This window comes from Microcaecilia unicolor, chromosome 1, assembly GCF_901765095.1.
Source record: "Microcaecilia unicolor chromosome 1, aMicUni1.1, whole genome shotgun sequence".
NCBI lineage: Eukaryota > Metazoa > Chordata > Amphibia > Gymnophiona > Siphonopidae > Microcaecilia > Microcaecilia unicolor.
The window spans coordinates 145,506,828-145,530,402 of record NC_044031.1 but is presented as its reverse complement, the minus strand read 5'-3'; the positions used below and the strand labels follow the sequence as shown (position 1 = coordinate 145,530,402).

Here is a 23,575-nt window from a genome sequence, read left to right as displayed (position 1 = left end):
AAAGCAACTAGCATAGTGGTACTGAAAAGAGATTGGGCCAATTTATGGAGGAAAAGTCCATGCAAAATGTTTCATCAAACAGACTTGGGAAAGCCATCTCCTATCCCTGGAAGAGAGCTATAAGGGTCATTCCATGCCAAGTGGTCTAAACCTTCCCACCATCATGTCTCCAATTTTGTTCACATTTTATCTGTTGCGCGAGCCAGGTGTTAAACAAAGTTTCCCAAAATTTGAAGTCTCTAACTGTAATAGTTGCAGATCTAGACCCCATTTTCTGAAAGGTTGTCAGTCCATGAGCATGTGACATTTACCAAAATGCCATATTTGGGGTCTAATAAAATCCAAACACATTTATAAGAATGGCTAAAAGATTCAAATCCTGTACAGTTTTTTATGTTAATTCCGATGAAATACAGTTTAACATTATGGATGCAAAATCCAGTCAAACAAGTTGACTCAAAGTGTGCATCAAAATTGGTTGCAACCCATCGGAACATATTTGGACCAATATTCAGACCGCAACAACTTCCATGCAAACAAAGATACAGGCTTGAAATTTTGAACAAGCATTATGCTTGTGATGGACATAATACTGCCAGATTTTCAACTAACCAGCATCTATAAACGCACTACAGGATCTCATCAACGTTGGCACTGTCAGCGCAAATGGTAAAATGTACCAAAGTTCAAAGCCAATTATTAAAAAAAGAGTCTGCCTGAATCAGCTTGTGAACAGTATCATCTGAAAGAGAAAATTGTGCTCTACAACACTGATATGTTTTTGTTTTGCAATGCCACCATTAAGGAGCCATTTACTCAGGTCAAAGTATGTTATATTTTGTGTGCGCGATGTATTGCGTTGGTCCATGATGGCTGAGCCATTACTGGTTATCACATTGAAACCAGTAAATGGTAAATGCTGCGCGCTCATGGACTGACAATCTTTCAGAAAAGGGGGTCTAGATCTGCAACTATTGCAGTTAGAGACTTCAAATTCTGGGGAAACTTAGTTTAACACCTGACTCGCGCAACAGATAAAATTTGAACAAAATTGGAGAACATGATGGTGGGAACTTTTTTTAATTTTAGACCACTTGGCATGGAATGACCCATAAGTAACAGATTGATTTTTTGGCTTCTGTCAGGTATTTGGACATAGACTGACCACTGCTTGGAACAGGATGCTGAGCTTGATAGACACTGGTCTGGCTCAGCATCTCATATTTTTATGTGTGTATTATTCTGCATCATACTGGTTCTTGAGGCTCAAATTTAAAAATATACACACATACAACCTTTTATGGTAAAACAGCGTGGTGCTCTGAACATATTCCCTCATACACTGAAACCATTACACAATTACCTGATAGGCACCTGAAGTAATTCCTTTATTTAGTCCATGTCTTTTACCCCCAATGTGGACGGACATCAATTTTCTTTACAAACGTAATAAAAGAATAAAATTTGCACAGCAATCTGATTATTTCAGCAAATATTTATTTATTAGGATTTATTTACCGCTTTTTCGAAGGAATTCACTCAAGGCAGTGTACAGCAAGAATTAAGTCAAACATAAGCAATAGATAATATTCAAATAATAATACAAAGTATGGCACAGTACTTGATATACACCAAGGTGCTAATTTATGAAAGAGAAAAGTGTCTAAAAATGGCATAAACTGGAAGATGAGTGTTTTTCTAACAAAAAATGCTACTTTCAAACCCCATTTTTAGACATTTTTCTATGCTGTTCATATGCAGTGCATCCAAATTACAAGGGGCGTATTAAGGGCAATATGTGGGCATTCCAAACACTTTGGCATTTTCACACATAACGCAACAAAATAAAAACATTCAGGGCTAAAAGTTTGATGTTATGGTCTAGACTACAAAAAGTGCCCCAAATCACCAAATGACCATTGAAGGAATAAAGGAATGACCACCCCTTTACTCCCCCAAGTGGTCACTGACCCCCTCTAACCAGCCAAATATGTGAATGACAGCTTCAGATGTTATGGCCATTCCTATTAAAGCAGCAAGCAAGTCTCTCGAGTAACCTAGTGGTTGGTGCAGTGCACTGTGGAGAAGGGGACCCAGGCCCATACCGACTCTTAACTGTTACACCTGTGGTGGAAAGGTCAACCCCCCAAAACCCACCAAAAACCTATGGTACCCACTGCAGTAACACCTACATAAGTACGTAAGTGTTGCAATACAGGAACAGACCGAAGGTCCATCAAGCCCAGTATCCTGTTTCCAACAGTGGCCAATCCAGGTCACAAGTACCCTGGCAAGATCCAAAAACAGTACGATACATTTTATGCTGCTTATCCCAGAAAGAAGCAGTGGATTTCCCCCATTTTAATATTGGCTTATGGACTTTTATTTTAGGAAGCTATTCAAACCTTTTTTAAACCCCACTAAGCTAACTGCTTTTACCACATTCTGTAGCAATGAATTCCAGAGTTTAATTAGACATTGAGTGAAGAAATATTTTCTCTGATTCTTTTAAATTTACTACTTTGTAGCTTCATTGAGTGCCCCCTAGTCCTAGTATTTTTGGAAAAAGTAAACAAGCGATTCATGTCTACCCTTTCCACTACACTCAGTATTTTATATACCTATATCATATCTCCCCTCATCTGGTGTATAGTTGCGTATATTAAGTTTTTAGTGGGTTTGGAGGGCTCACCATACAATACAAGGGGGCAAGGGTGGGATGTGTACCTAGGACCTGTTATGTGAAGTCACTGAAGTGCTCCCTAGGGTGCCCCACTGCTCTGCTGGGATGTGTGTGTGGCCAGTCTACTAGAATGTTGGCTCCTCTCACAGGCTTTATTTTGTGTTTTTCACTTGGACTTTTTTTTTTTTTTCAAAAATGGTCCAAAAAGTAAATGCACTAAGCACAAAACACCTAAAAAATGTCTAGGAAATGGCCAGTTTCAAAGGAAAAGGAAATACATTTTTCAGCTTCGAAAATGGTTATGTTCACTAATCGATTTTTTGGACGTTTTTCGCAAAAGGTCCAAAGTTGGATTTAGAAGGCATATCAAAAATGCTCCAACACACGTAACAAAACATTTTAATAGACAGCCTAATGTATAAGCAAAGATAGAACAAATAGATAAGTAAAATAGAGTAACAGGGATAAGAACATAAGGGGATTAAGCTTATACCTGCTTCCTGAAGTAGAGATAGTCTGGTCTCTGGAGAAGGCTGTCTGGTGGTTATCACATTGTGTAATGTCCTTTGGAGAGTGTGTGGTTAGGGATACTTCTTGGGAGGATCTTAGGGTCCTTGATGTGTGTAGAGGGTGATCCTGTTCTTCAAGTACTCTGGACCATTTTCTTTAAGGGTCTTGAAGATCATACATAGAATTTTAGATTTAGCCCTGTACTGTGCTGGTAGCCAGTGAAGTTTTTATAAAAATAGTATGATGTGGTCACATAAGTTACAGCCTTCTATTAGTCTTGTTGCAGCATTCTGAATCAAATGGAGTTGGTGCAGACCTTTTGTAGTCAGACCACTGTATTACAGTAATCCAGTCTTGATGCTATCATGGTTTGCAAAATAGAGACAAGATTTGCCTTCTCAATGTAAGGAATGAGGCAGTGTAGTTGTCGCGAGTAGTAGAAGCAGCTCTTGAAGGTTGCTTGGATTTGGGGGATCAGAGAAAGTGTAGAATCTAACTGAATTCCAAGGTTCCTGACTTGTGATTTAAGAGGGGGGGGGGGGGGGGGGGGTGGGGGAGTCACATTTCCCGTAAGAGATTTTGATGTCAGGTATGTGCCCAATACTTGGATTCAGGCAAAGTTTGTTGTTTTTAGCCCATTCTTGAATTGATGTTAGACAATTTATTCAGGGATGTGGGTAAGTCAGGTTCAATGGGTATGAGTAGCTGCGCAATGATCCACATAGATGTAGAAGTCTGCCCAGCAATGTTCCTGTACTAAAAGCTCTGAAGCTAACGTCAAAGCCCCTTAAAATTTACACTCCCTCCCATCCATATCTATTCAGCCATGATCAGGGCGCAGACCGTAGAAGTCCACCCAGTATTGATTTTACTCTCCAATTACCGGCGTCGCCACCTAATCTCCGCTAAGATTCCGTAGATCCATTCCTTCTATACAGGATTCCTTTGTGTTTATCCCATGCACGTTTGAATTCCACTACCGTTTTCATCTCCACCACCTCCTGCGGGAGGGCATTCCACGTATCTATCACCCTCTCCGTGAAAAAATACTTCCTGACATTACTCCTGAGTCTCCCCCCTCCAAACCTCAATTCATGTCCTCTAGTTCTACCATCTTCCCGTCTCCGGAAAAGGTCCATTTGTGAATTAATACCTTTCAAATATTTGAACGTCTGTATCATGCCACCCCTGTTTCTCCTTTCCTCCAAGGTATACATGTTCAGGTCAGCAAGTCTCTCCTCGTACAGTTTGAAATGCAAATCCCAAACCATTTTTGTAGCTTTTCTTTGCACCGCTTCCAGTCTTTTCACATCTTTAGCAAGATACGGCCTCCAAATCTGAACACAATACTCCAAGTGGGGCCTCACCAACGACTTGTAGAGGGGCATCAACACCTCCTTTCTTCTGCTGATTACACCACACTCTATGCAGCCTAGCATCGTTCTGGCCACGGCCGTCGCCTTGTCGCATTGTTTCTTCACCTTTAGATCCTCAGACACCAACACCCTAAGGTCTCTCTCCTGAGTCGAGCTTCCTAATCTCTCCCCTCCTAGTCGGTATCCCTCTTTCGGGTTTCTGCAACCAAAGTACATCACTCTATACTTCTTGGCATTAAATTTTAACTAACAAAAATAATCTGGGGAACTAGAGCGTGAAGAGACACTATGTAGAAGCACTTATTATGATTTGGCACATTTTTGCACTTTGACACAAGCTGGAAAAAAGGAAAAGTCTCGTAATGCCATTCCTATCTTTTCTCCTTTCTCCAATATATCTGAAAAAGGTCTTGTCACCTCTCTTTACATCTTTAGCCATTTTTTCTTCCGCTCGCCGTATTTCCCTCTTCACTTGAGCTTAATCCTGTTCAATGCATTGAAATATTGTTTTTTTTTTGTTATTGTTAAGGCTTGGCAGTAATATGTCATATGTTTCCTACAGTTTAGTCTGTCCTCATCCAGGCGAGATTTATGCCATCTCCTTTCCAGTTTCCATCCTTCGCGCTTAAGGGTCTGAAGTTCTGAAAAACTAAGGTTAATGTTTGAAAGTGGGGCATACGACCTTTTTTAGTGGTGCCATTTTCTCTAAGGTCTTAGCTATGTCTGTATTCCAAACATCAACCTGTTCTGACACTATAGTTGTCTTTTCATTCACAATGTGGATAGTCCAAGGCCTCTAGGAAATTCTCAACAGTCAGATATTTTTTTCTTCTCTGCCTGCTTCCAACCTCTGAGAGGTGCCCATTTGTTTCAGGTGGGAAAACATAATTAGAAAATGGTCTGTCCATGATAGGAATGTTATTTCAATACTGCTATCCCAGCATTCTAGGATGTCAACCCCATTGTAGAATAACATGTCTAGTATGCGACCCTTTTCATGGGTTAGAGAATTGATCACCTGTGTAATCGTAATGCTGTCATCTCCAGGATGGCTGTTGAATTTTATTTCAAACCTAAATGCTGTAGCGTTAATGAGTTTTGGCCTAATAGCTTGAATATCTATGTGTTTTTTAAAAAACAATTGTGCTTTATAGGCAAACAGGGTGATATCTGTGGTTATCTAGGGGTAGCTTCTGCTACCATTATACCGTTAAATATCAGCATCCTGGGATAAGGTGTCTATCAGGTCAGTTAGAGACAATTATGAATTTACATATATTTGTCATACGGACATTTCTTTCCATTTCTATTGTTGCTTATAAAACAGCTGTTCCTGTGAGATTGAAATTGCAATATATAATATTTTTTAGGATATGTATATTTTTAGGACAAATTTGATCATTTTGTTAAATATAATTTGTGTATATGTTTATAATTCCTATATGTTTGATTATCATCACTTTTTGCACTTAGTGCCAGATTCTATATTTGGCGCTTAAAAAATCAGGACGGAAAACATTTATGCCTAAGCGGCTTCTATAAGCGGTGCCTACATTTAGGCGTGGTATATAGAGTACACTTGTGTAATCAGATCAAAGAGCTCTTGCACAGATGATATGTAGTTAACAAGGTGTTCGGTATACCATGGGCAGCCAGATCGATTTCTCCTCTTCTAGCTGGATTGAAAGAAATTCTGTTTCATTTAGCTGGGGAATGGTGATTCTGCACAGTTTGATTGTATTCCAAATCAGGACTGCTACTCCTTCACCCTTTCTTCCTGATCTTGGTTGATGTTGTATGTTGAAACCTGTTGGTTTCCAGTTATAACTGGCTTCCAGTTATAGAGAAACAAATGACTGCACTTTGTACTTCTGTGTGAATTTCTTTGGAGACTTAATGCAGAGGGTGTTGATGGTAGACTTTAACAGAATCAAGAATTTTAAAAATAGTTAAAATAAAATTTCAACTCACGGATTATAGTTATGCATTTTGAAGTTTCTGGTTCTGATATCCTGGGATGGTCCAACTGATGCAGGTTGCTGTATGATTTTTCTTTTGTTGTCCAGGAGGAAGGTTAGATGTAAATATAGGTCCAGCTCACATTATAGAACAAGAGGAGAGTTGTTTTTAATATGAAGGAAGATATAAATTTCCTTGCTCCAGACAAAATGAAAGAAGTTCCAAGTAAGGAGGAGTGGAGCCTCAACACAGGCTGAACAGAAGTCTATAAAAGTTTGAGTTGTAAATAAACAAAAACTGTATTATTTAATCTAAGTTGCAGGAGCTTGATGTGAATACAATGCAGCTCAACCCATGTAAGGACCATGCAAGACATAATTTTTGTCAAATAATATTTATTTAATATGTGCTATAGATTGGTGCGAACTGGCAGTTACCACTTCTTCCTTAGTTCTCCAGCTGCACCGCTAAATCAACCTCTCTTGAGCAACACGAGGGTTTATTTGCAACTACCCACAAAATTTACTTATATTTTTATATTCCTTCCTAAATCACTTAGCCTAGGAACACATCAAAGGTCTTCAAGCAGGTACCATCTGCCATGACTCTTTCTGGATCTCTGCTATCATAAGCCTAATTCCTAGCTACTAGGTGTCACCACCACACATGCCTGGAAATCTCTTCTCTCATCACTTAGCACATTATCTCTCCCCCCCCCACACACACACACACACACTTTTACAAAGCTATATTAGCAGCTGCTGGTGTGGTAATGCCGACACAGCCCATTCAGAGAATGTGGTAAAGGCAGTTAGCTTAGCAGGGTTTAAAAAGGGTCTTGGCGACTTCCTAAAAGAAAAGTTCATAGACCATTATTAAACTGACTTGAGGAAAATCCACTGTTTATTTCTGGGATAAGCAGCATAAAATGTATTGAGTTTTCTGGGATCTTGCCAGGTTATTTGTGACTTGGATTGGCCACTGTTGGAAACACGATGCTGGGCTTGACAGACCTTTGGTCTGTCCCAGTGTGGCTGTACTTATGTACTTATATAACTGATGAGTCTCATACGGCCTCAGATGTATATAACCTGATATAAAATTGTATGAATTGGGTGGCTATGTCTTTGTTTACCATGAATGTTTTATCATTTTCATCTTTTATTGCTGCAATTCCGGTTCTAATTTTCTTGCCTTTGAGGGAAGCAGCTAATATTTTGCCAGTCTTGTTGGCAGAGATATAATAATGGCTTGTTGTAAAAAAAAATAATTATATATATATATATATATATATATATATATATATATATATATATATATATATATATATATATATATATATATCTTTCCTAGCTTTATTGCTTAGGAGTTGATTGCATTTGTATTTAAGGCTAAGGAGTTTCTTAAAAATTGCACTATTATGTGCTCTGATTCTAGTTTCACAATTTCAGATTCATATTTTCTCTCCTCTAGGTTTTGTTGTTTGTTCAATTTTTTTCGAATATCCTATTATGTGTCCTCTTATAGTTGTCTTCAAGCATCCCATTTGATATTCCCAGCTACCTCAGGGTCATCATTAAATTCATAATATTCTTCCATGGCCCAAATAATACTTTTAGTAAACTCTTCATCAAGCAGCAGTCTATTGTTAAACAGCCACAGCTTAATTTCAGCTGACTGAAGGTCAATGCTAAGTTCAAGAGCTTCATATGATCGGAAATTAGAATAGGCTCTATAGAGGTAGCTTTCACAATCTCAGTAAGTGGATTAGAGATTACAAAGTAATCTATTCTCAAGAAAGAATTATGGCCCTGCGAGTGGAAAGTAAAGTTCTTAGTAGTGCAATTAAAAAGCCTCCAGACATCAGACAAGCCACATTCAACTATAAGTTCTTTAGCAGGATTTTCAGAACATAACACTTCGGCGTCGGAGCTTTGTCCATTATAGGATCTATAACCTGATTATAATCTCCTGATATTATGGTGGGTATATCAGCATTCCATAAAATCATACTTTGAAGGGTTGAATAAAAGAGTTTATCTCCAGCAGGTGGGGCATATATATTAAATAATGGTATCAATGTATTATTAATTTTGAAATCAATTTTAAGAATTCTACTGATATCATCAGAATGTTGTACTACAATATCCAAATTAGGTATATCTATAAAAAGGATGGCCAGTCCACCTTTCTTTTTAATAGCAGGGAAGAAGTAAGAGTGTTTAATCCAGTCCGCCTGGAATCTTTTATTGTCTACCTTATTTAAATGCATCAGCATCTTTTTTCTTAAAAAAATTTAATACCTTTTTGCACTTTACTGGATGATGTATTCCATTAATATTTATAGAGTAGAGTGATACCATGATAATATATATTGTAAGAATAACTCAGGTTACGATATCAACATTATCTAGAGTATAGGTCCATAGCTTTATCTCTCTGATATGGCTCAATCATCCACATGTTTAAAGGATTACCAATCCATGATCATAAAATGTATGCATTACTTCAATTACAAAGATAGCAGTAAGAATTATAATATACTAGGGTACCTGTGAACAATAAAGATTAATTGAGGCTATAATAGTGAACAGACATATGGGGAACATGTAACCACTCTAAATGCTTCCTCATAACTATGCACAATTTACAGGTGAGCATATGATGCAAGCACACAGAGCAGTTCATAAGGCAGATCTCCAGCTACAATCATCATTACTTGTACTTCTAAATAAGAAATAAAGTTGTTAGTTAGAAACACTACAAAGGCAATGAACACTTCTAACAGACCAATTTTTATAGTGAAGGAGATAGAAAGGTAGTTCATATACTTATCAAGCCACAGATCAGTGAAGGATATCACTGAGCCTATATGGGGCAAAAAGACCCCCAGAAGGAAGAATAGGATATCAGGCAGTACACCTGCAATCTTTTCATCTGTTGTGCTGATAGAGGTTGCATTCCCTCTATTGTTACACTTTAACAGGGTCGGTGAATTTATACGTTTAATTGTTCAGTGTGACCTTGAGGTTGGCAGGGTAAAAAAAAGACTGTAGCGTGCTCCAAGTTGACGCAATTGCAGCCTGTAGGAGAGAATTGTTTTCACTTACTTACAGTTTCTTTGGCAAAGCCTGGAAGAAGAATTTTAGAGCCTTTCCATTACAGATTAGAGATCTGCTTGCTTTTAGCAAGTATTTTCAATATTTGTTGATATCAAAGATTTTTTATGATAATGGGTCTAAGCCCTCTTTGAGATGGTGACCTAAAGGCGGGCACTCTGTGGGCTCTCTCCAATTCAAAAAGCATTTTAAAGTTGATCTGTAAAGAGTACAAAGCATCTCATCCAGAAACATAACTGGGTTAGAGCCTTCAGTGCCCTCAGATATGCCCAGAATACTGAGATTGTTACAACATGATCGATTGCTGAAGTCCTTCAGTTCAGCTTCCAACATCTCTATGGTTTTGTGATCGTGGCTGATGGCTGTACGACTGAATGGTATCCTCCAAATCTGACACTTGGGTTTCCAAGTCAGAGGAATGATCCGAACAGGATTGTAACTTACAGTGAATTTCTGAAATTTCCATCTTCAAAGCAGACATACTGGAAGCATTGTCCTGCAACATGTTCTTAGTCACCACAAGTTCAGCTATAACTGGGTCAAGTAAGTCTTGTTGCTCGTTTCCTGCAATGTAGTGGGCTTCCAATTTGTTAGTTTTACCAGATGCTATTACTTATTTTGTTTTTCTGCAGATAAATAAGTATGTTGGTCCAGTTGGAGGCTCATTTTCAAAGCACTTAGCCTTACAAAGTTCCATAGTAACCTATGGAACTTTGTAAGGCTAAGTGCTTTGAAAATACGCCTCTTGGTGATATAACTGTAGAGTTAAATTAGTGCAGAATGGAGGAGCACATAAATTATGCTGCCATCTGCCAGTAAGCCACCTGTTATTTGAATGTTCTGAGTGCTTATTAGGTGCTTCATTAGTATTATGCTAACATTGCTTTATATCTATGTTATTTGAATGTTCTTTCATCTTGTCTATTATGGTATTGTTTGTATTGTACTAACATTTATCATATTTCTGCTACATGGTTGTTCTGCAGTGTTACTAAATGTGTACATTTTTGATACTGTTTCTTGGTAGTCCTACTATTAGGTTTCAATTTGCTGTTTCCAAGTTTACTTATTCATTGTAGTTTTGTTTATATTTTGTCATTTTACTATTGTTATGCTGTTAACAAAATTGTAAGTTTTATGTTTAACTACGCCGCCTTGGATGAACCTCTTCATAAAGACGGTTAATAAATTTCAATAAATAAACTGACAGGAGAGAAGAAAAAAAAAACACAAATCCACCCAACACAGCAAACAGCAGGATATGACTGCAGAAATGTGTACTGATCTTCCAATCAACACACATTTATTAATGCCAAAATAATCTAAAAGCCATTAGTTTGCAACACTGGCAGTAAATAAAACACTGTGTGCTGAAGCTTGGTGCATGGTTCTAACGCACTGCTTATCATGTTGACCCCTAAAGAAATAACAACACTTTCTCTGTTGCATCCCTAAGCCTGGTCATCCTGGGGAACAGAGGCCTTGCCCATAAATCAGACCCAGGTGTTCCACATGGGGGCTCATTTTCAAAGCACTTAGCCTTCCAAAGTTCCATAGAAACCTATGGAACTTTGGAAGGCTAAGTGCTTTGAAAATATGCCTCAGTGTCATGTACAACACTGTCATTGAGCCTCTGGGCTTGTACCATAATTTATATTTTTCTCCTTCCTCACCCCATCCTTCAATGAGCCATAGAAGTAGCTACCAGAATAAACTCTTTCATTTTACCTATTAGAGGAAAAAAATTATTTAAACAAATGTATTATTAAACCACCTGTACACAAACCATATTACAAAATACTCTCTGCGGCACACAATAAAAACTGCAAATTACAGAAAGAGAAGAATAAGAAATTCCAGAAAACTAAGACAAATGTAGAGGTGTACATAAGTTTTAAAAATTGAGGTGTATGAGGATCCATGCATTAGCAGAAGGCACATGCTCTCCAGAGTGCAGGCATAATTAATATTCTAAACACAACAACCGAAGAAATCTGAGGAAAGAAACAATACCGATATATTTGAATTAACAAGTCAGGTATGCACTTTGAGTTTGCTGGATGAGAATGAGAGAGACAAAAACATCAATAAGGAGGGAGTCACAGTATTTCAAGCATGAAATTTGAAGAGTCTACACTAATAATTTGGTGGCAGACAGAGTAAAGAAAAGACTAGTAACAAACAAAACTTTACAAGTTGTACAATTGAACATGATTTTGCAACAAGTATCAAAAAAACTTTCATGCTATTGAACCATTTTAAACTTACCTTAGCACCATACTTGGAATAATTCATTTCAGTAAGAGTTACTGGACGCAGTTTATCAATATCTCCAAATGCCACACCAGGGACATAAAGGGCGCAGACAATGTGAACCCATCTTGAATACAAAATATTAAAAAGTTCAACCAGTATGACTCCAGAGAGAAGTGGATATATACTTTATGTATGAATATAAATAAAGAATGCTTAATGTTTAGTATACTTAATTGTTTTTTCATTTAACATCAAAGTGGTGTACAATAAAATAAGTTAGGAATAAAAACAAGTCTACAATAAAATGTAAAATAAAATAGAAAATTAAACAATAAAATTTGAAATTCAATTAACAAATTAAAAACAATAAAATTTGAAATTCAATTAACAAATTAAAAACAATAAAATTTGAAATTCAATTAACAAATTAAAAACAATAAAGACAGAAAGAACCCAGGCTTGCCAAAAACATTTCAAGGCTGGTCAAACACACACACACACACACACACACACACACACACACACACACACACACAGACTAACACCAACTGCAGAAACTGTAGCAGGACCTTCTCATCCACTCCTACCCTAGCTGAGATTATATTCAAGCACCTTTCTGACTTCACATGTAACTTTCTTTAAATTAGTCCCTTTAATTTTCTAACTCCTATTACTCTATCTTATCTATGTGTTCCACCTTTGCTTATGCCTTATGATGTCTATACAAATGTTCTATTGTGTATTGTGTCGACAATTTAAGTGGCATACTATGGAGCTCATTTTCAAACCACAAAGTTCCAAAGGTTACTATTGGTCTCATTTTTTAAAAAGAAGGATGTCCATCTTTCGACATAAATCGACGTCCTTCTCCCAGGGACGTCCAAATCGGTATAATCGAAACCCAATTTAGGACGTCTCCAACAGCACTGTTGCAAGGACGGCCAAAGTTCAAGGGGGCGTGTCCCTTTCAAAATATGTCATTCCAACCTCACATGGCATACTCAGGTCCATGACAGCACATGCAGGTCCCTGGAGCAGTTTTAGCGGGTACTGCAGTGCACTTCAGACAGGTGGACCCAGGCCCATACACCCCCTACCTGTTAAATTTGTGGAGGAAACAGTGAGCTCTCCAAAACCCATCAGAAACCCACTGCACCCACATATAGGTGCCCCCCTTCACCCGTAAGAGCTATGATAGTGGTGTACAGTTGTAGGTAGTGGGTTTTGGGGGGCTCAGCACACAAGGTAAGGGAGCTATGTTCCTAGGAGCAATTTATGAAGTCCACTGCAGTGCCCCCTAGGGTGCCCGGTTGGTGTCCTGGCATGTCAGGGGGAACAGTGCTCTACAAATGCTGGCTTCTCCCATGACCAAATGGCTTGCATTTGGCCGTTTTTGACATGGACGTCTTTGGTTTTGAAAATCACCGAAAGTCAGAAACATCCATGTCTAGAGACGACCAAATCTAGGGACATCCAAATTTAAGGATTTGGATGTCTCTGACGGTATTTTCTAAACGAAAGATGGACGTCCATCTTATTTTGAAAATACGGGTTTCCCCACCCCTGGATTTCGCCGTCTTGGACGTCCCTTTCGAAAATGCCCCTCCACGTAACTTTGTGATTTGAAAATATGCCTCCAGGTATTATTTGAATAGTTTTACTGTTGTTATTGTTGTTGCCTATGTTCAATATATTCTTGCTGTATACCGCCCTGGACAAATGTTTGTTTGTTGTTTTAAAGGAAGTACATAGACCCAAATACATAAATAAGAAAGACTGTCAGGTCCCACTGTTAGTTAAATGCATGCAAGCAGATCAAAATTTTATCCCACCTTAAATTCTGAGAAAAGTATGCTATAATCTGAGTTCAGTTGGGTATGAATTCTATAAGGCTAAAGCAAAATAACTGAAAGGTGAACAACATATATTCCAGATGAATTCTAGTAAGAGAAGAAAGGAACCTTAAAGGCCTGGTCAACACAGGGAAGCAGCAGTTTGCTTCAATACCGAGGAATGCCAGTGTGACGCATGCAATGAGTCAAAAGTGAAATCTTGAACTTCAGCCTATATGTAACACGTAACCAATAAAGCAGAGAACTATGGCCAAATACCTTCACTACTGTACTTTGTACCATGAGGAGCCCATTGTAAAAAGCATTACAGTAATCTAACCTATTCAAGATGAACGTATCAGTTGAAGTTGAAGATCATTTTCTTCCAATAGGTGACAGATAAAGCATATCTTACAAACAGCCATAAAAGAAGACTTAACTAAGAAACCTTACAGATCAGCATACATTCTGAGAAAAATAATAGTTTCTTTAAAGTGGCTTACAGTACCTTGAATAGAACATACACTTATGGGGGAAAGGAAGAAATTCCTCATAGAAATCCAATTGCTTCAGACTTCTACAGCTTCAACTTCAGTTTGTGCTGTGAAAGCCAGAGGGCAACTGTGCACAGACAGGAATTGAGGTAGTGGAGGTCTGAAGCAGATGGGTCAAAACAAACAGTGGGTTAGATGTCATTAGTATATAGAAACAGATTATGGCCAAGGACTTGATTAATGTAGAAAGATCCTTTCTTTACTAACTTATTAAAATTATACCACTAAGCAACAAAATTGTTTTTAAAGACAGCAGCCACACTATGAATTAACCAGAAACAACTTAAATTTAGCTTAAAAAAAATTTGTGGGAACTAGCTACCTAACACAAAAAAGCCAGTAATTTGCAATGGATGTACAAGCCAAGGAAAAACAAAGATACAACATAAAATTCAATGCCTTCATTAGTGTTGCACAGTGATATAGAAGTAATATAACTATAAAACCTCCAGCTGCTTTGGTACAGGACTAATGAAGGTTGAACAAAACATCAGAGTGTGTGTGTGCTTATGTTGAGAAAAAGCTCTCTAGGAGTGACCACATGGCAACAATGCATTGTTCTGATTCTACCTATTCAGAACAATTTCCTAAGCAAGAAGAAAGACAGGCATAAGTTAAAAGCTATACTGGACATGGCTCAATAGGCTTTTCCATCACTGAAGAAATGTGGGGAAAAGGTCAGTGGATACAGCCTTCTGGATCTATGGTGTTAGCATGCTTAGCATCTAAAGACTGAATCAGCAAAGGGGTATAGTAGGGAGAGGCCAATTTTGGCATATTATTTTTTATTTTATTTTTGTTACATTTGTACCCCGCGCTTTCCCACTCATGGCAGGCTCAATGCGGCTTACATGGGGCAATGGAGGGTTAAGTGACTTGCCCAGAGTCACAAGGAGCTGCCTGTGCCTGAAGTGGGAATTGAACTCAGTTCCTCAGGACCAAAGTCCACCACCCTAACCACTAGGCCACTCCTCCACTCTGATGTCTGGCTTCCCCTCAAGGGCTGCTGCTGCAATGACTGGCTTAAGGGGCATAGTTATCAGCGTTTGTTGCCATTAAGATCTGTTATTTTACCACTAACTTGTACTATTTTAGGACAGATCCCATTTTATGCAATGAGACCTAGTTACTAATAACTGGAGTTAACAGTAAAATGGCACATCTTAACAGTAGCCCATATTGATAACGTCCCACTAAGTTATTTGGGAGAGGATATAAAACAGGAGAGAAATCCCCAGGTACTTGAAAATCAAGGCTTATGGCACCAGAGCTCTACAGAGGACAATAGATTTGGAAGCCCAAAAATGGCAGCAGAAAAGTGCATAGTCAAAAAAAGGGTAAGGAGGTTTGTATGATATAGCTTGTTTAAATCGTGTATCAGCATTGCACTGATTGCTATCAAGATCAGTGGAGGAGTAGCCTAGTGGTTACTGCAGTGGACTTTGATCCTGGGGAACTGAATTTGATTCTCACTGCAGCTCCTTGTGACTCTGGGCAAGTCATTTAACCCTCCATTGCCCCTGGTACAAAAATAAGTACCTGATTATATGTAAACCACTTTGAATGTAGTTGCAAAAACCTCAGAAAGACGATATATCAAGTCCTATTTCCCTTTCCCCTTCAAATCTGAATCACCATGAAAAAAGTAATTCCACTTCTGAGATCTTTTATTCTTTCAAAAATTATTAAATACTGCTCAAAAAACATAAAATCCCATTTTAAACTATATATGCTGACAAATAAAAGCAAGCAATTCCTCATCTTGTGATTAAAGGAAAAACAAGGTTCTGTTTTTTTACTGATAAAAATGCAGTAAAGTATGTTTTCATTTTTAAATATGTCACACAATTGGATATAGATACTTATGAGAAGTATAAGGGAAGAAATTGGAGCAACTAAGACGAAAAAGGGAAAACAGGAATATCCTTTGGAGATTTTTGCTAGGACGTTTTAATACAAACTCCAGTAAGCATCCTGCAGAGTTCAATACAAAGATACACATCTTCAACAAGCAGCTGCTTCTCAATTTAATTTGCACAGTTTTTCATGCTCCAGTGGTGTATTAAATGCTGCTGCACTCTGTAGGAGTTTATCTATGATAAACCCAACAGCTGGCTGCTTGCTTCACACTGACCTTCTTAAAATGCTTTAGTACATGTCATGCAAGTATCACAGTATTACATATTTGAACTGCCATTTCAATGTGATTGGCACAGGAGTCTTTCATTTCCTCAACCACCTGAGGGCAAAATCCAACCTGAATCTTTATTTAAATAAAGACCAGAGTCAGACAAGATCACAGCCAAGACAGTTTCAATTGTTTTTATACCAGTTATAAATATTTTCCTATTCACTTGTTTTAGTGCTGCAAATGCTTCAGAACCTTGTAATTAAGACAAATTGGGTAATCTGGGAAGAATAATGTTCTTTGCTACTTTGCCATCCATTTTGCCTGAAGCAACAATGACAGGTTTTGATTAAGAAAAATATTGAATAAAGATGAGATAGCGTTCACATTCTTAGACAGTGTAAACTAAGAAATACAAGTTAAGAATGACTGAATTTTTTAAAAAAGTTAACATTCACATTTAGTGTGGTACAATAGAATGGTTATCTTTCCTCCCTCAGTCCACAACATTCAACCCCTTTGCCCCCACTTTCCCCTCCCCCAGGGCCAGTTTTAGACAGGCTGAGGCCCAGGGAAGAAATTGAAGGGGCCCCCTCCCCTAAGCTCCCTATCCATCATTGTTACCACACATAAAACAACTTCAAATGACAAAACACAGACAGGCCTTCACCAAATATAGAACAAAGGATCGGAAATTAGAAATATGAACACCATAATTAAACATGGCAAGTAATGCAAAACTCCATACTACACATCCCTGGACAAGCAGTTGTTTCCCATATCTGTCTCAATAGCAGAATATGGACTTTTCTTCCAGGAATTTATCCAAACCTTTTTTACACCCAGATTCTAACTTCTGTTACCACATCCTCTGGCAAAGAGATCCAGAGCTTAACTATTCGTTGAGTGAAAAAAATATTTCCTCATATTTGTTTTAAAAGTATTTCCATGTAACTTCCTTGAGTGTCTCCTAGTCTTTGTACTTTTGGAATGAATAAAAAACTGATTTAATTCTACTCATTCTACACCACTCAGGATATTGTAGACCTCAATCATATCTCCCCTCATCCGTCTCATTTCCAAGCTGAAGAGCCCTAACCTCTTTAGCTTTCATCATATGACAGTCATTCCATCCTCAATCATTTCTGCTCCACTCTTTGTATCTTTTCCAGTTTCACTACATCCTTCTTGAAGAAACAGCGACCAGAACTGCACACAATTGTGGTCTCATCATGGAGTAATAAAGAAGTTTTAAGATATTCTTTGTTTTATTATCTATTCCTTCCCTAATAATTCCTAATATTCTTTTGCTTTATTGGCCACTGCCACACATTGAGCAGAAGATTTCAATACACTGTCCACAATGAGAGAAATCATTTTCCTTGGTGGCAATGCCTAATGTGGAACCTAGCATCATGTAGCTATAATTTGGGCTATTCTTCTCAATGTGCACCACTTTGCACTTGTCCACATTACATTTTATCTGCCACTTGGATGCCCGGTCTTCCAGTCTCCCAAGGTCCTCCTGCAACTTCACACAACTCACATGTGATTTAACAACTTTTAATAGTTTCATGTCATCTATAAATCTTACCACCTTATTCATCATTCTCATTTTCCAGACCATTTATAAATATGTATAAAAGCACTGGTCCCAGTACAGATCCTTGCAGCACTCCATTATTTACCTTCCTCCATTGAGAGAATTGGCCATTTAACTCTACTCTCTGTTTTCTATCTTTTAACCAGTTCCCAATCTACAACAGAATGTTTGCCTCCTATCCCATGTCTTTTTTTTTTCTCAGCAGTCTCCTAAGAAGGACTTTGCCACTTATTGTTAGTATTTCCTGCTTCCATCTGCTGGCTGCGGGATATAACCCACTCATCTGGACTGGTCTAGTAGGATGATAAAGAAGATGCAATTCCTTAATCATACAATGAAACAGTGTTTGTATACTGCAGCTACTGGAACTGATTCTCCCACAGAAAGGTTTTGGTCCATTTTTTTTTTTTTTTGAGAGGGTTCATTTCTCTTCCGCTCCCCACCACATGCAAAAAGTTTACTTCTACAACAGAAGCTTCACCTTCTCCCTTCCTGTGACTCAGGGATGGAAGGGCCAAACAAGCCAATCTCTGGCCATACCCTCAAACTCTCTAAGTGCTGATGCTGCATCAGGTAAATGTTTAGTAGGACCATGGCCCCAGTGGCCCACCACTTCTCTGGCCATACCATCAAACTCTCTAGGTGCTGATGCTGCATTAGGTAAAATTCTGGTAGGACCATGACCCCAGTGGCCATAGGCGCCTGGTATAAGAGGCTTGGACAGGCTAAGCCTCCCCTGCTGTGCTCTGAGAGGTTTAAATTGTTGATTTACCTCCATCCTCAAAGCAGGAGCTGCAGTGAAAGCCCTCTAAGCCTTGTGTAACCAATTGTAGAAATTGGTTTATGGTTTGTTTACCTTACTGCTGGGAGAGCAGGGGGAGGGGGGGTTGGCTGGGTTGCCAGGGAGATATTTAACGAGGATGACTTCCTGACCTGCACTGAGAACAGATAGCAGCAGAATCGGACAGCCAGACAACAAAGGTAGAAAAGATCATTTTATTTTCATTATAGTGTTTGGAATATGTCCACTTTGAGAATCAGGTGCTCAACACTAAAAGTTTATATTTATTTACTTATTTATGGCATTTTATCCCACATTAAACATGAATTAGGGTGTTTTGTGGCTCTACATGAGAATTGTGATGATATGATCCCTTGTTTCATATTGTTGACGGTCTGCATTTTCCGTATGGGTGGTATATTGGTGTATTAGGTTCTGCCCAGTGTAATATTTATGGTACAGTAAGGTTCTGAGTGTGTTTTTGGACAAAGTTGTGCATAGTGTTTTGTAGTTGAGCAATTGTGGTTAGAATATGCTTTGAGCAACCACTTTATTCTTTGACATATGATACATATCTAATATCTAAATTTAATAAAAGGTATTAATTGTGACTTTTATTTTTATTTATTTTCTTCTGTGTGTTATCAATTATGGATTTAAGCTCCACCCCTAACCCCACCCCCTTTAGCCTCCCCAAACAGTTGGGCCACCGACCGCATAAGCCAGTGGCCCACCACTTTCCACTGCCTATGCTGTGATTAGAGCTGCCTTCCAGTCCTTCACCGCCACTACCTTCCCATTGGCTGGATCCCACCTACAATCTCTGATACTTGCACCTAGGGCAACCTCGATCACACGAGGAAGAGGTTGCAGGAAAAACTACAGAACTGCAGCTAGGAGCATTAAACTCAAAAATATGTTGAGACGTATTACCCATCCTTCCATCTTCTCGATAATAATGTAAAATTCTGTAGTCTTCTGAATAAAGCCAGACAGGTGATTAGGTTTGCCAACTGAGTCCTGAGCAAATCTAGACATGCAGGCACAAAGCATGTGCAAGTATTTTCATTGACTTAACCTGGCCCTGAACACAGCACATAGGGATAGCTGTGGGGACAGTTCTGGGGGTGGCAGAAATTTGTTGGATACTGGAACAATTGCAGGGGAGTAGTTTTTAGGGTGGGGTAGATTTGAGGGTGGGGCAGTTTGTGGGGTGTGCTGTCAGTTGCAGGCAGGTTTTAGGAGTGAGGTAGCCTAGAGGATGATGGAGAAGTGGAAGGGAGTTTGTTTTGGGGGGTTGGAGCAGTTTGCAGGTTGGTGGGGCAATTGGAGTAGTTTTTTGTTCTTGTGTGGCAGTTTGCAGGTAGCACTGTTAGGGGGTGGGGACAGTTTAGCTGTGTTGTGGCAGTTGCTGGGGACATATTTTAGGTGTGGCAGCACTATGCAGAGTGGTGTGGTAGTTGCAGGGGATAGTTTTTAGGTGTGAGTTAGTTGCAGGGGACAGGGCAGTTTGTAGGGATGTATGGCAGGGCGATGGGCAGTTTTTGAGGTGGTGTGGCACTTGTGAGGTAGGTAGTTTTTGGAATGGAACAGCTGTAGGGATATAGTTTTTGAGGACAGGGCAGTTTGGAGGTTTTGAAGAGTAGGGAATTCCATCATTTACACTGACTTATCCTGTTCTCTGTCTCCTACATTTTACTCTAAATTTCTATGCTACAGAAGCTGGATTTCATTTTCCCATAGAAATGAATTGGGCCTTATTTTGAGAAACTTATTTCTTTGGAACTCCATGCTCCAATTTGGCACATTTCCAAACACTATTTGTCGTTTTACCAGCTTTTCCCACATGCCAACTTTCATTCTATTTCATTAATATTTCAATGCTAAAGAAGCTGGAACTCTTTCTCCCACAGACATAAATGGGCTTCTTTTTTGAGGAGGGACTTATTTCTCTGTAACTCCCTGTCCATTTTGGCCCACTTTTTAACTCATCATGTCTTTTCACCAGTTTTTCCTTCATGCCAAGTTTCATTTCATACCGTTCCGTTACAGTTTTGGTAAGTTATTTTGCCATCAGACAGATAGAGACATTCTAGACCCCTTTGGTATAATTCTTACCAACCTCCACTGGGTTGGAAAGACTAAAAACCTATGACATTCATATAGGGTAGCAGAGATTACCAGAAACAACAGTAAATATAGAACACTGTACAGAAGTTTACCTTCAGGAAACAATATGGAGAACTTAGGTCCTACCTGATAATTTGCTTGCATTTAGTCCCTCCAGACCGGCCCATAAGACTGTTGGGTTGTGCACGCCTTCGAGCAGGTGCAGAACGAGAACACTGATTCTTGTGAGAGCCAATAAAAGCCTCAGTATATCAGTAACAAAGCATGAGGAAAGGAAGAACGTAACCTCTGTGAACCGCTCAGCTGCACAGCCACGGATATATACTCATAGCAAAAATGATACTGGCCAACGAAGGGAAACCTTTTTTTTCCTTTTTAAATATATATGTCCAAACCTGTCCCCAAAGAGACAACTAAAACAACAGACCGCAAAGAAAGAAAAAAACGCCAAACAGCCTCGCTGAAATAAGCACAGCCTGCATAGGGAGGTATCTGGGCCGGTCCACAGGGACTAAAGGAAAGCAAATTAGCATGTAGGACCTAATTTCTCCTTCCTTAGCATCCCTCCAGACAAGCCCAGAAGACTATTGGGAAGTTCCAAAGCAGTCAATCAAGGGAGGAACCCAACCAGCCCTGCCGACAATACCCGTCGACCAAAAATCGTGTCCCAATGCACCTGGACATCCACTCAGTAATGTCAGACAAATGAATGCAAGGAAGAACAGGTGTCCGCTTTGCAAATTTCCACCAGAGACGCAGACGCAGCCTGTCCTCTTGTAGAATGAGCTTTAATTCCATCTGGAACCGATCTGCCTTTGAAAATACAGGCCGAGCTAATTGCCTCCTTAATCCACCTGGCCAGCATAGCTTTAGATGCTGCCATACCTCTACAACCACCCCCTAGCAATACAAAAAGCCGATCAGACCAGCAAAATTCTTCCGTCCACCGAACATACTCCTTTCAACAACCTCCTGACATCCAACCTGCACAATGACCACTGCTCTACCGACTCCTTGGAAGAAACGAGAGTCGGAAGGAACAAAGAATGATTAAAATGAAAGGACGATAAAACCATTGGAAGAAAGGAAGGAACCGATGCAACACCACATGATCCGCTAGGAACTCAAGAAAAGGAGCTCGGCAAAAAAGAGCTTGTAACTACGCCACCCATCTCGCCAACAAAATGGCAACCAAGAGCATTGATTTTAAGGTAAGGTACTTGATGGAGACTGAAGGCAGAGGCTCAAAGAAAGGACAAATGAGAACCGAAAGGACCAGATTAAAATCCCAAGGAAGTCCACTTCTGTGGGCATAAGATATTTACACTTCTCAGAAACCGGACCACATCCGGATGACTAGTCAAAGGCTTGCCCTTAACAAGCCCCCGAAAACAGGCCAACACTGCCAACTGTACCATCACTACTACTACTACTTGGCATTTCTATAGCGCTACTAGGGTTACGCAGCGCTGTACAATTTAACAAAAAAAGGGGCAGTCCCTGCTCAAGAGAGCTTACAATCTAAAGGACGAAATGACAAGTTGGGGTAGTCTAGATTACTTGAGTAGTGGTTAGGTGCCGAAGGCGACATTGAAGAGATGGGCTTTTAGCAGGGATTTGAAGATGGGCAGGGAAGGGGCTTGGCATATGGGCTCAGGGAGATTATTCCACGCATGGGGTGAGGCGAGGCAGAAAGGGCGGAGCCTGGAGCTGGCGGTGGTGGAGAAGGGTACTGAAAGGAGGGATTTGTCTTGAGAGCGGAGGTTACGGGTAGGAACTTAAGGGGAGATGAGGGTAGAGAGGGAGGGAGGGGCTGCAAATCGAGTGCATTTGTAGGTTAGGAGGAGACGCTTGAACTGTATGCGGTACCTGATCGGAAGCCAGTGAAGTGATTTGAGGAGAGGGGAGATGTGAGTATATCGGTCCAGGCAGAAGATAAGACGTGCAGCAGAGTACTGAACGGACTGAAGGAGGGATAGGTGGCAAAGTGGGAGGCCAGTGAGGAGTAGATTGCAGTAGTCGAGGCGAGAGGTGATGAGAGAGTGGATGAGAGTTTGGGTGGTGTGCTCAGAGAGGAAAGGGCGAATTTTGCTAATGTTGTAAAGGAAGAAGCGACAGGTCTTGGCTATCTGCTGGATATGCGCAGAGAAGGAGGAGTCGAAGATGGCTCCAAGGTTGCGGGCAGATGAGATGGGGACGATGAGGGTGTTGTCAACTGAGATAGAGAGTGGAGGGAGAGGAGAAGAGGGTTTGGGTGGGAAGACAAAAAGCTCGGTCTTGGCCATCAGGGAAGATAACGCCAAGCCCTTCTGAATCCCATCCTGAAAGAAATCTAAAACCTGCAATATGGAAGCATGAAACAGAGCCATGCCTTAAAAACCCTCCAGATGCAAACATACGCTAAAGAGGTAGATCGATGGCAAGAATGCAGCATTGTACCTATCACATTCGCAGAATAACCACGCTTTCTCAACCAAGCCTTCTCAATAACCAGGCCGTAAGACAAAACCAAGCTGAGTCTCAGAGTCCGAAGGCTGACTCGACTAAGGAAGCCAGAGTTCGGAAGCCACTACAAGATGCCTGAGATCCATATACCACGGACGGCTCAGCCAATCGAGGGCCAACAGGATCAGACCTGTGTGTC

The 23,575-nt window shown here is 39.7% G+C and overlaps 1 protein-coding gene across 9 annotated transcripts in view; it reads right to left on the bottom strand.

Moving 5' to 3' along the window:
- The window catches only part of PHF14 (PHD finger protein 14), a 599,885-nt gene that overhangs the window by 470,281 nt on the left and 106,029 nt on the right, over nt 1-23,575 (bottom strand). For all 9 annotated transcript variants that reach the window (XR_003941940.1, XR_003941941.1, XM_030201081.1 and 6 more), the window contains exon 6: nt 11,916-12,027. Coding sequence is in view for 7 of the 9 variants with exons in the window: in XM_030201081.1 (XP_030056941.1) it covers nt 11,916-12,027 (112 nt within the window). In the remaining 2 variants the exon portion in view is untranslated. The remainder of the gene's footprint in view (nt 1-11,915; nt 12,028-23,575) is intronic.